The sequence below is a fragment of the Chelonia mydas genome, chromosome 4, assembly GCF_015237465.2.
Source record: "Chelonia mydas isolate rCheMyd1 chromosome 4, rCheMyd1.pri.v2, whole genome shotgun sequence".
Classification (NCBI taxonomy): Eukaryota; Metazoa; Chordata; order Testudines; family Cheloniidae; genus Chelonia; species Chelonia mydas.
Window position 1 is genome coordinate 106,332,230 of NC_057852.1, and position 12,193 is coordinate 106,344,422.

The following is a 12,193-nucleotide window of genomic DNA, read 5'->3' on the forward strand; positions in this document are numbered from 1 at the left end:
TCTATTCAGGGGACACCATCATAGGGCCTAATCACATCAGCCACACTATCAGAGGCTCATTCACCTGCACATCTACCAATGTGATATATGCCACCATGTGCCAGCAATGCCCCTCTGCCATGTACATTGGTCAGACTGGACAGTCTCTACGTAAAAGAATAAATGGACACAAATCAGACGTCAAGAATTAGAACATTCAAAGACCAGTCAGAGAACACTTCAATCTCTCTGGTCACTCGATTACAGACCTAAAAGTTGCAATTCTTCAACAAAAAAACTTCAAAAACAGACTCCAACAAGAGACTGCTGAATTGAAATTAATTTGCAAACTGGATACAATTAACTTAGGTTTGAATAGAGACTGGGAGTTGATGGGTCATTACACAAACTAAAACTATTTCCCCATGTTTATTCCCCACCCCCCACCCCCACTGTTCCTCAGACGTTCTCGTCAACTGCTGGAAATGGCCCACCTTGATTATCACTACAAAAGGTCCCCCTCCGTCCCCCCCCCGGCTCTCCTGCTGGTAATAGCTCATCTTAAGTGATCACTCTCGTTACAGTGTGTACACCCATTGTTTCCTGTTCTCTGTATATATAAATCTCTCCACTGTATTTTCCACTGAATGCATCTGATGAAGTGAGCTGTAGCTCACAAAAGCTTATGCTCAAATAAATTTGTTAGTCTCTAAGGTGCCACAAGTACTCCTTTTCTTTTTGAGAATACAGACTAACACGGCTGCTATTCTGAAACCAGCAACAGAAATGATGGACCTGGACAGAACCCTGAACTGACAAGCACAGAGACTGCTGGGAGAACGAGGCAAAGCTGTAAATCAAATGTAATAAATCTTCTTGTGACCCCTTAGCCAATACTTTCATATTCTGAAATAAAGCTATTGCCTACCTACCAATATTTTTACAAATATTTAGTCCAAGCATATTTGAATATTTTATGACAGTTTCCTCCAAATATATCAAAGTGTGATGAAATGACTCATTTTGAGAACAATAACTGTCAGGCACACAGGAAGGAACGAAAACTGAACTCTGACCTTAAATGATGCTGAGCGGAAATATAAGTAACTGCTTCAGCACTAAGAAACAAACAGGAAAATAAAGGACTCCTCCCAAAAAAGTGCCACAAAGAAGATTGCCAAGGATATCATAGGCATTGGGACAGTCAGAGACTTGAGGGTGTTAGGCATTGTTACATATATATAGGACTGCCAGAATTCATGGGTGTTTTAATGCGTCATGATTTCAACAGAGAATATCAGTTTATGGTGCCATAGCACTGACTGGCCCCAATCATGGATCAGGGTCCAACTGTGCTAGGTGCTATATAAATAAAACAAAAAAAACAGCCCCTGATCTGAAGAGCTGACTTGGATTAGGATTTCTATTAGGATTGTGAGTCTTAGCTCCTTCCTATGAATGTGATGGAACTCCCCTCACAAGGTGTGTGGGGTTATGTTTTTTAACTTTTGAAGGCAGAGGGGTAGAGCACGAGCTAGGCTTTCTAGTGACTGTAGCACACCGCTCCAACAAGTACTGTGTTCCGTAAGTTCTAGTCTCTCAATTCAACTGCAGGAAGTGACATATCACAGAAATACAAGGTTGGGGAGGCAATATCGTTATTGGATCAACTTCTGTTGGTGAGAAAGAGAAGCTTTTGAGCTTACACAAAACTCTTCTTCAGACCTAAAAGAACTCTGTGTAAGTTCAAAAGCTTGTCTCTCTAACTAACAGAAGTTGGTCCAATAAAGATATTACCTCACCCGCCTTGTATCTCTAATATCCTGGGATAAGCAAAGCTACAACACCACTGCATACATCACAGAAAGAAAAGCCAATTCAAGATAATTAGAATAAGAGTACACTAGAAAAAGATGCATCCAAAACCAGCAACCTCCAATCTCCGAGGAAAGATGGGTGGGCAAGCAAGAATCCTGCAAGTTGGTCTTTTCATAGGAGCAAAATTAGTAAATATTTCCCCTTCTCTAATGAGATCATCTGTGCATGATGACCTCTCCAAAATCCAAAAAAAAATTAATAGCTGTTCCAAGGATATAGAAGTAAAAAGCGCCACCATGCAGTAGCAACAAGGCAGCTGTGTATAAATAAGGAGTGAATATTTGGCATGTAAGAAGACAGGTACTTCCACTAAGGCACAATACTCAGCCTGCAGAATGATTCTCCCCACCCCTGCCCAAAAACTCCCCCCCAAAAAACTATCTATGCAAACCCAACTGAAGATAAAAGCCATCCAAAATAACTGTTTTGATTCAAGACCAGCCAAATCACAGCAATTTGAAATACAATCAGACAGCTAGTTAAGGCATGGTTAACAGGACTGCCCAGCAGACTGGTGTCAGAAGTTGGATGGATTTTCTAAATGCATCAGTCCACACCAAGCTCTTTTCTAGAAAAGTTCTTATACCACCCTCTTCACCACAGTAACTGAATACCTTCTAGAAGTTCAATAAGTGACATGACTAACATCTGTCATGTGTGGTCCATTCTCTCATCCTCCCCTCCGCACTGGAGGTTGGTGGGGGACATGTGTGCAGAGTGGTTTTTGTTTTAGTAGGTCTTTAAAAAAATATGCACACACTGCTAGCTGTTTATATTCGATAACATGAGGTTGAAAAAATGCACATTTCACTAGGAATGGAAGATGGTGACATTTGTGATGGTCCTTAATTCCTGGGGGAATTCCTTCCAGTCTCAGACCAACCTCTGAGGCAGCTATGTCTCCTGCATTAATGAACTTTACTTACCCTTGTGGTGGGAAGTTCCACTGTGGCTGAGAAGTGGAGTTGTCAACCACTGTCCTCATCCTGGAGGCGATCTTTTAGAAATCTTGAGCCCAGGCCATCGAGCACCTTGAAGATGAGGACAGACACCCCAGATAGAAACCCAAAAGCCTTTTATCAAACAAGTGGAGAAAGACTTCAGTGCGATGGGCATGTGGCAATGGGAAAAATGTTGTCAGGTTTATAAACTCTTTAAGGTGGAACTCTGGTAACATCTTAGAGAGGAATTTAGAACGAGTCTGCAGCACCACCTTATCCTCATAAAATCTGGAATGAGCTGGGTTGGTCAAGACAGCTTGAAGAGTTCACTCACCCTGTAACCTGTAATCACTGTCATCACGTAAGTGACCTTCCATGTAAGAAACTTAAGATCACAGGAAATGAGTGCTTCAAAAGGAGGTTGCATCCACTTTTTCATAACCACATTAATATCCCAGACACAGGGATTTTTAATGAAGTTTTTTAAAACGGTCAATCCCCATACAAACCTGATAACAAGGATCATTCTTTTAGGGATACAGGACAACCATCTGGAAGGTTGACTGAAAACCTAATGCTGTCCCTACACTGTACAGTGCTCAAGATCCAAATGCCAAAGGTGACCATAGGTATTCAAGACTAACAGGCCCCTAGTCTGCATCTAACTGGGAGGTCTTTGCAGACTACTGGTAAAGGCTGGCCAGCTAAGCATGTAGAACCTTCCAAAAACCCTCTGCTTTTTGGTGCTTGCTGAAACATCCCTTTGGCTTTTGGAAGTGCTGAGGACTTCAGATAGAGGTGATTAAGTTCCCTCAAAGCCAGCTGGCGATGTGAAGTCAAATTACAAATCAGAGCCTCTCTTTTTAGTACACATTAGGGGTTAGAACCAGTCACAAGAATGGAATGAGACCCTTGGATAACATTTTCAAAAGCACTTAAAGTCACTCAGAAGCCTAAATCCTACTTCCCTGTCTCAGATCACCATGTACACGTCACTCTCCTGAGTACTAACTTCTCATGTTTGCTTACAACATGCCTGCTAATACATCTCAGAATGATGTTATGATGTTAGCTTTTTTTGCAACAGTGTTACACTGTTGACTCACATCTAGCTTGTGATACCTGGGGGTTATAGTGTTTCTTTCCACAGTACTCCTTTCAATCCAGTCATTTCCCATTTTGTATCTGTGCGATTGATTGTTTCTTCCTAAATCGAGTATTTTGCATTTGTTCTGATTGAATTTCACCCTATTTACTTCAGACCATTTCTCCAGTTTGTCCAGATCATTTTAATTTAACAAGAGATGCAAAGCTGAAGCTGAAATTTAAGAAGCAGAAGAGACTCAAAACGTGAGCAGGGGAACAGAAAAATCCTTATTAACAGATATTTAAAAGAGAAATTTTAAAGACCTCTGCAAAACTATTTGAAATAGTGTGCTATCAAAAGCTTCAAAACATTCAAGTTTTTGAAGTTTATGGTGTCCTTTTAAGATAGAAAGTAAAGAATATCAAAAATTTTACACAAGGTAAGAAGAATCCTTGACTTGTTTTCAAACAGTAACAGAGATCCCATTCCCCATATATTTTGATTAAGCATCAGCCATTCAAAAGTGCCTGAATAAATTCCACTACACAGGAATAAGAATTATTTTCAGATTATCTTGTTTTGCAAGCTACCTGATCAAACTGATTTTCACAGCCGTGCTATTAACGCATCAAAATAAATTAAACTAACATGGCACCATTTATTTAAGGGAGACAGTTCTTTGGTTACCAGTTAGAGAATGCCAGTTTCTTCCACCTTTTCAAATAAAATAAGTTGTGTTTACTATGTCTGATTAGTCAATAATGCACTCACCCCCTTTGGATCCTTGACAAAATAGCTCCCACTAGATCCTTGGGAAATTCGTTCTGGAAAGACTCTACACTCGATAGCTTGTTCTGTTCTCAGCACAATTTCTGCAAATTCTGGATCATCCAAAAATAAGTTCATCTCTGCAGTACTTCCCGCGTTTCCTAAAAAACAAAAAGTTATTCCTCTAAATGTTATTGAACTATATTAGACATGGTTCACACAAATAAATGGCGAGTAGGAAAAAATTATATCAGTTCTTCCTCCTTTAGTTAGAAAACGGCACTAGCATTCACTGGAGACCAAGGGTGAAATGCTGGCCTCCCTGATGTCAGTTGAGTTTTGCTATTGGTTTCACCAAGACTAGGATTTCACCAAGTGCCAACAAAGTATTTATTGTTTTAAAAAGTTAAGCATTAAGCCTAGTTTGTGTCAACTTATCTGAGTTCAATATCGTAAAAATGTTTGTCATCAACTTTAATACAGAATAAATAAAAGGGAATATGAATAAACATTAAATTTAAACATGTAAACAACTCATGTTTCTTTTGTTCTTATAGTCTTGTTTCCAAAGGAGGGAAGTTCAAATGAGTGGACTAAAAAGCTTTTATTGATCTTTTTTACTAATATCTGTCCACATATGTAAGTTGGCCCTGTAAAGAAAGCTAGATGAGTAAAGCATTTCAAGCAGCACTGAATATTCAAGGATATAGTCCATATAACAGCTTTGCTTAATGTACTTGTTTTTTACATTTTCAAATCCTCTGCCACAAACTAAAGTATGATAATATTGTTCACTAGCCATCCATTAAGCAGATCATTTGCAACTAGCATTAACATCCAGTTTAAGTTCTGAAATGCTTGTTAACATTCAAACTTCAAAGCATTCTAATTAACTGATCACCAGAGGGTTTTTTGCATACCAATGAACATAGAAATTACAGCTCTGTACAAGTGTGAAAAAAAAAATCGAAGTACTATGAAAACAGTTTCCATGACTTCGCACTTCTATTGCAATTGATACATTTTGAAATCTGTTTTTATCAAAAGCTTTGAAATCTGAAGTATCTGACAAGTTCTCCACAATTTTTTTTTTAAATTTTTGGTTAGGACTATATTTTACATACGCAAAGTTCTTATAGCTAGAGAAAATATTTTAGGGATTCTAATGCAAAAGTTAAGGCTGGTCTATCCATGGAGTTATACAAGCTGTTCCTGAATAACTCCATATGTGGACACTTATCCAGAATAAGAGTGCCTTGTTCCTGTTAAGTGTGTTAAGCTCCACTAACTGCCTGACATGAGGGAAGGGGAAACAAGCTCAAGGACACTTTAAACATCTCTACCTGGAGTGAAAGGGGAGGGGGCAAGGACCCAGAAAACTTGATGTACCAGGGCCCCAAATTTCTCGCAACAGGCCTGAGTGTAGACAGGCCATTATTCAAAAAAAGGTAACAGCTTTGTCTTTCTTCCTTGTCTCCCACATACCTTACTCTTCTCCTCCCTCTTTTTGTCTCACCACTATCTTCTGATTCTCATCCTTAATTCTTTTCCCATGGGAGAACGTCACACCATTCAGCTCACTGGTTCACAGATGTATAAAAGACATGTTGATATTACTGAAGTCAGAGTTAAAGTTTTGCATTATAATATAATTACAAAGAATGTGGTGTGTATATTATGTTACTGTACATATTAAATACAAAATTTTAGTCCTTATCGTCAAAGCATTCAATGGCATGTGACCAGAATATCTAGATTCCGCAAGATCACAGAAAGCTCCAGGATGAGGACAGTGCTCAGCAACTCCACTGCTCAGGCATTCACAATTCTCCTGGGGGAAGGAGGGGAAATGACACAGAATGAATGACATTTGACAGATGTTAGTCATGTCACTTTTGTGCTAATGGAAGTTGATCAGATACTGTAGTGATGAAGGTGGCATGAGACATCATACATGTTTAAAGTGTATGGGACCTTTATAGAAGGTCAGAGTGTCAGTGAAAATGGTGTGAATATGATGTTTGGGGGCTAAAGTATGCCAGAGGATACCTTTATGGGACATTTTTTGCTTTTAAGGGTTTGTGGATGGGGTTACCCTTAAGCAATGCTAACTTTTCTTAACCAATTTTTTGTCTTTGGGGGGATACACTATCGTCAACCATTTTTGATGTAGTCCCCAATGCTGCAATCAATCCTGAGCAGGCAGATCCCCTTTCACCTCAGCTTCACTTCAGTGGGGCTCTACGCTGGAACAAGGGTCCACCCACATCTAACTACAGAATCAGATCACTAAACAGCTTAAAATTCAAATGAGTCTAGATAGTATAACTCACGTCTTCTGAGCACCTTCAGCTTTTACGTATAGCAACTTCACTTGCTTAAGCTTTGTCTAGACTTGGGTTTAAGCGTGCAATATTAAAACATGGTAGCTAACATAAAACATTTTAAAGGAGTAAGACAGAAAGCAGCAAATACTTTAATACATGCTAAACTGACTGAGTTAAATCCGGGGCTCCCCCTATTCTATTCTTTATAGAATATACACTGTGCTCACCACCATAATATCTGAGCTCTTTCCGTAGTGCATTAAGCAACATGACTATCATCTCTCATATACTGTTCTCTCAGACCCCCCCCCAGTGATAAAAATGTATGCAGTTGAGAGTTGTTGTGACGCTCTGTACCTTAAAATAGCATCCTGGAACCTCCATATTTACCACGGTCATATGATTATGATATGTTTTGTACAATGAGTGCCTTGTGAAGTATCATTTTAAAATGATCTGTCCTAATCTGTTGAATTTTACTATCATTGTATGTGAAGTTATGAAGTATTGCTATAGGTTTGTTAATGAAATGTTGTGTGAAGTTGGGAATGCTCACAGCTAGCCTTTCAGTGGGGACAAAGGAGTAACTGACAAGATGGAGTTACATCAGGACCAGCCACACATGTGTTGATTGCCCATCAGGAAGAATCCACTATCCCAGAGCCTTAGAGAGGGCATGTATGCAATGAGGTCTAACTAAACCCGACCTCACAGCAAGGATCTTTCTAGTAGCTAGAAAAAGGTATAAAAGAGGGACAGTGAAATCATCACTTGGCCTCTCTCCATCCCCCATTTCAAAACCTGGAAGACTGTTAGGAAGATAAAACTTTGAACTGGGGAAACTGGTCCCAGGTTGGGAAGGGGATCCACCCTGTGTAAACTGGGGTGAGAGACTGTTTGATTCAAACCTTACTTAGGCCTGGTCTATAGTGGGGGGAAGGGTGGGGGATGCGAGGTAAGTCGGTCTAAGTTACGCAACTTCAGCTACAAAAATAGCATAGCTGAAGTCGATGTACTTAGAGCTACTTACCGGGGGGTGTCTTCACCGCGGTAGGTCGACTGCTGCCGCTCCCGTTGACTCTGCGTACTCTTCTTGCTCCGGTGGAGTACCGGAGTCAACGGGAGAGCGCTCCGCGGTCGAAGCGATAAATCGACCCCCGCTGGATCGATCGCTCGGGAGGTAAGGGTAGACATGCCCTCAGACTGTAGAATTTAGACTGCAAGATTATTATTTCTTATGTAACCAACTTTGATCTCTATGCTTGCTACTTATAATCACTTAAAAATCTGTTTTATATTTTATCTAAAACAGTGTTGTTTTTGTTGAAGTACTTGGGAAATCTCAGCTCAGGTTAACAAGGGTTGTTGCATACCCACTACCCTTTGCAGAAGTGGCAAACTAATTAATGATCTTGCACTGTCCAACTCTTGCACAGCATAAGACGGTATATTGCTGGGGTGACTGGCTGGTGCCGATCTCTATATAATTTGTGACTGACTCATGCAATTTATCTGGGTGTGGGGCTCCACGTGCTGATGGCTGAGTGATCACAGCACCTGGAAGGGTTGGCGGCCTGTCACGGGCATCGCACTGAGAGAGACAGCCCAAGTTGGAGAGTTAAGGTGCACAGCAGTCCCACAGTTCCATGTTGTACCCTATGAATCCTGTCAGTTGTGTTCTGGAATTTTTTATACATATATAGCAATGTGGGTGTACATATTTGATAAGGCAAAGTCAAAGAAATGCTCCTTGCACTTTAGTGTGAATGGTGGGGAGGTTTATTATGGTCCCTAGTTCCTGAGAGAGTTAATTTCTGACTAGTGCACAGACAAGCTTTACTATTATTGCAGAAAGTTCTATCATACCAAAGAAGCAAAGTTGTTGACAGTCTTCATTCTGGAGCTATAACACAACCAATTTAGCACATATTTAAAGGCAACATGCTTTATGTACTGTACACCATACTTTTAAAACATGTTATGTCAGAACATATGAGCGAATACATTTTAACATAGCTTCTTTAAATCTTAGGCCTGGTCTACAGTTAAAAGTTTTGCCAGAATAGTTATGGCAGTTAGAAATAAGAAAAAAAAATCCCATCATTCCCCCTCTCCCCTCCAGAAAACTGACATAGCTATGAATGAATAGCCAGAATGAAGATGCAGTTGTGCAAGGTAACATTACTTTTTTGATGATATAGTTTATTTCATTTGAGAAACTATTATAAAATAAACTGGAAAAAGGATTATTTTACAGCTTTAAGCTGCATCTCAACTAGCAAAGTTTGCTGGTAATAGTTATATTAATAAACCTTTTCTAGTGCAGGCAAAGCAGTTTAGACAAGGCCATAGGTTTACACTCCTTTACTGACCTGGAGAGGCTTGAAGAGAGGTATAAAGTCATAAGAAAGACAACTAACAATTTGTTAGTTATTACTTTCTTGCTACAACCCTCTTTTTGGCACTTTTGCATTTAGAATTTCACCGACTGACTCACTTTAAAATTTGGACACTTTTCCCTTGAATACTGGGTTTCAAAGACAAGAAAGCAGTTATTAAAAGTCAATTTCATATTGCCAGAAATGTACACACCTGACACACTAATACAAAGCTCCCCAGTCCTATAATAGGTCATAAAAGCAAGCACTGGATCACTTTTCACAGAATGGAAAGTGAATAAATATTATTCACAAGAAAAGGAAATTGGACAGTCTTTGAACAAGCAAGTCTGAAGGAGAAAAATGAGAAAGCTTTGCAAGTTGTCAGGAATGATAGACTGTTCCAAACACTAGATGCAGCATGACTACAGGTGTGAAGCCAGAACTTGAAAAAGATGACAAGAGCTGTTAAGTAAGAACTGAGGGCAAGTCTACACATAAAACGCTGCAGCTATGCCACTGTAGCACTTCAGTGAAGAGGCTACCTACGCTGTCCACGTAGGTACTCTGCCTTCCTGAGAGGCAAATTCTCCTACTGACTTAGCGCTGTCCACACCAGGGGTGAGGTCGATTTAACTGTGTAGCTTAGGGATGTGGATTTTTCATACCCTGAGCAACATAGGTATACCAACCTAATTTCCTAGCGTAGACCTGACCTGAGAGGAAAACAGGAAGCAAGAATACACAGACTGGATATATAGAGGCAAGTGACCTCACAGAGGGTCTTGCATATAGAGACAAGAAGTTTGATTTTTAAGTTAATTTACAGTAGCAGCGTTCCTTAAAGCACTGTTTTTAGAGGATGGTGGTCCCAAAAAATGATTACATTGCAATATACTCTCCCACCGTTCTAGACTAACAGTGACTGAAAGTAGTTTTTACATAACAACTGACCCACACATTACATGATACAAATTGGTGGTCTCCTGAGATGGATCCTTGCTGGCATTTTCAAAGAAGTATTGGGTATGCAGACTCAATTACCTCTGTAGATGAAAGAGTATCCTTACAAACAAACTAGCAGGGAAGGGGCTGTCACTGTCTATACTGTAGCCATTCCCTGAGCAAACAGGCCTTCAGTTAGGCAGCTCTTGCAAGCAGCAAAAATAGCTTTACAATGATCTCATACTACACCCCAACCCCTCCCCTTCCTCTTCAGGTAAGCTCTCTCAAATCGAACAACAATTACAACTTTGATCTTGTTCCAGTAACAGCGCCTGTTTTGTTCCGGGCTCACTTCTTTTAAAAAGTTATTTAAACTAAGTAAGTCGTATTCCAGAACGTGCAAGCAAGAGGAAGGAAGGTAAACCCTCGTTTTACACGGTGTGGGGGCAGGCTGTATGTGTGTATATATAGGAAGACTGTGAGGTACCAGCCCCCCTTTAGGTTTCCTACCCTAACAAGCCAGCAGCACCTCGGAAAGAAAAGAGAAAGTGAACTGGATAAACGCTGAGTCAAGGGATCAACAAACCAAAGTCAAGGCATGAATGGAGAGGGGTGGTGGTGAGGAATCCCCGCGTTCCCCCGGGGGGTGGGACAAAGAGTAGAAGCCAAGGGGAGCGCTGTGGAAATTGCGGGAGGGGAGGCAGTCCCACCGGTAGACCAGCTGTCCCAATTTTATAGGGACAGTCTTGATATGTGGGGCTTTGTCTTATGTAGGCACCTATTACCCCTCACCCCGTCCGGATTTTTCTCCAGGGTGGGTAGTGTGTGTGTGGACAGGGCTCCGCTGTACCTGCAGCAATGCGAGTCTCCCTGTCCCAGGAGGCACCGGCGCTCCGGCTCCGGCGGGTGGCAGATGCTCCTAGCAGCGGCTCTTCCTCACCATCACCCTCAGGGTCCGTGTCTATGTCCCCATCCTCCTCCTCCAGCCCCGAGGCCCCGCCAAGCCTCACGGCCCCGCCGGGAGCTGCCTTCACTCCGTGGAGCCCCCGCGCGGGGGGGCTGTCCTGCAGCGTCGGCTCCGAGAGCAGCAACAGCCGCTCGTCCGGCTCTTCAGGGCCCGGCTCCGCCATTAGCGTCTGCGGCGGGCTGGGTAAGATCCTGCGAGCCGCCAGGCGGGCTCACACGCTACCGGGGGGACGCATTGCGCAGCCAGCAGCCGAGAGTCGGACAAACAAGCTCTGCGGCGCCACCTCTCAGCAGCCCTCACTGCACATGCGCATCGTGGCCGAGGAACGTAGAATACCTCGCCACCCCCTAAAGGACCAGCTACAGGAGCAAATGGTACAGCAGGGAAAGACTCGGCCGCTGAGCCCTTCCACCCTTGTCCCCTTAGCCTACTTAGGGAGAGACACTCTTCCAACACCCGCCCCCGGCGCACGCACTTCAACAGGGAGACCTGCACTCCCAAGGGAGGGTGACCAGATGTCCCGATTTCATAGAGACAGTCCAGATTGTTGGGGCTTTTTCTCATATAGGTACTTATCACTCTCCACGTCCTGTCCCGAGTTTTCACACTTGCTATCTGGTCATCCTGTCCCTAGGGGCCTGCACAAACACACAGGCACAGAGCCAAGCCTCACAGGCTTCTCTGCTCTATTCTCTGTTGGGAAGCTTGAGTTGACAATATCTTTCTTTACACATTTATCATTTTTTATTCTCTTGCTTTGAAAGTGAATTTTGGGGCCAAGGCACCAGCTCCAGTAACGCCCCCACCCCACACATGTACATTCAGGACGATTGAGGCAATCTACAGGCCTGGGCTGGCTGCATTTCATGAAATTTATACCATATATGAAATTGCTACAGCACAGGACCTCTTGCTGCAAAATG

At 42.0% G+C, this 12,193-nt stretch overlaps 1 protein-coding gene across 3 annotated transcripts in view; it reads right to left on the reverse strand.

Annotated features, from left to right (window-relative positions):
• PI4K2B (phosphatidylinositol 4-kinase type 2 beta) overlaps positions 1–11,795 on the reverse strand; it is a 35,824-nt gene extending 24,029 nt beyond the window's left edge. Inside the window, exons 1-3 of one of the 3 annotated variants that reach the window (XM_043544569.1) lie at positions 11,154–11,261; positions 6,139–6,233; positions 4,657–4,814 (exon numbers count right to left, since the gene is read on the reverse strand). In XM_043544569.1, coding sequence (XP_043400504.1) covers positions 4,657–4,791 — 135 coding nt within the window. In that variant the 5' untranslated portion in view covers positions 4,792–4,814; positions 6,139–6,233; positions 11,154–11,261. Of the gene's footprint in view, positions 1–4,656; positions 4,815–6,138; positions 6,234–11,153 lie in introns of all 3 variants that reach the window. The other 2 variants (XM_007058101.4, XM_043544568.1) reach the window with 2 other exon arrangements.
• Between the last annotated feature and the right edge of the window lie 398 nt (positions 11,796–12,193).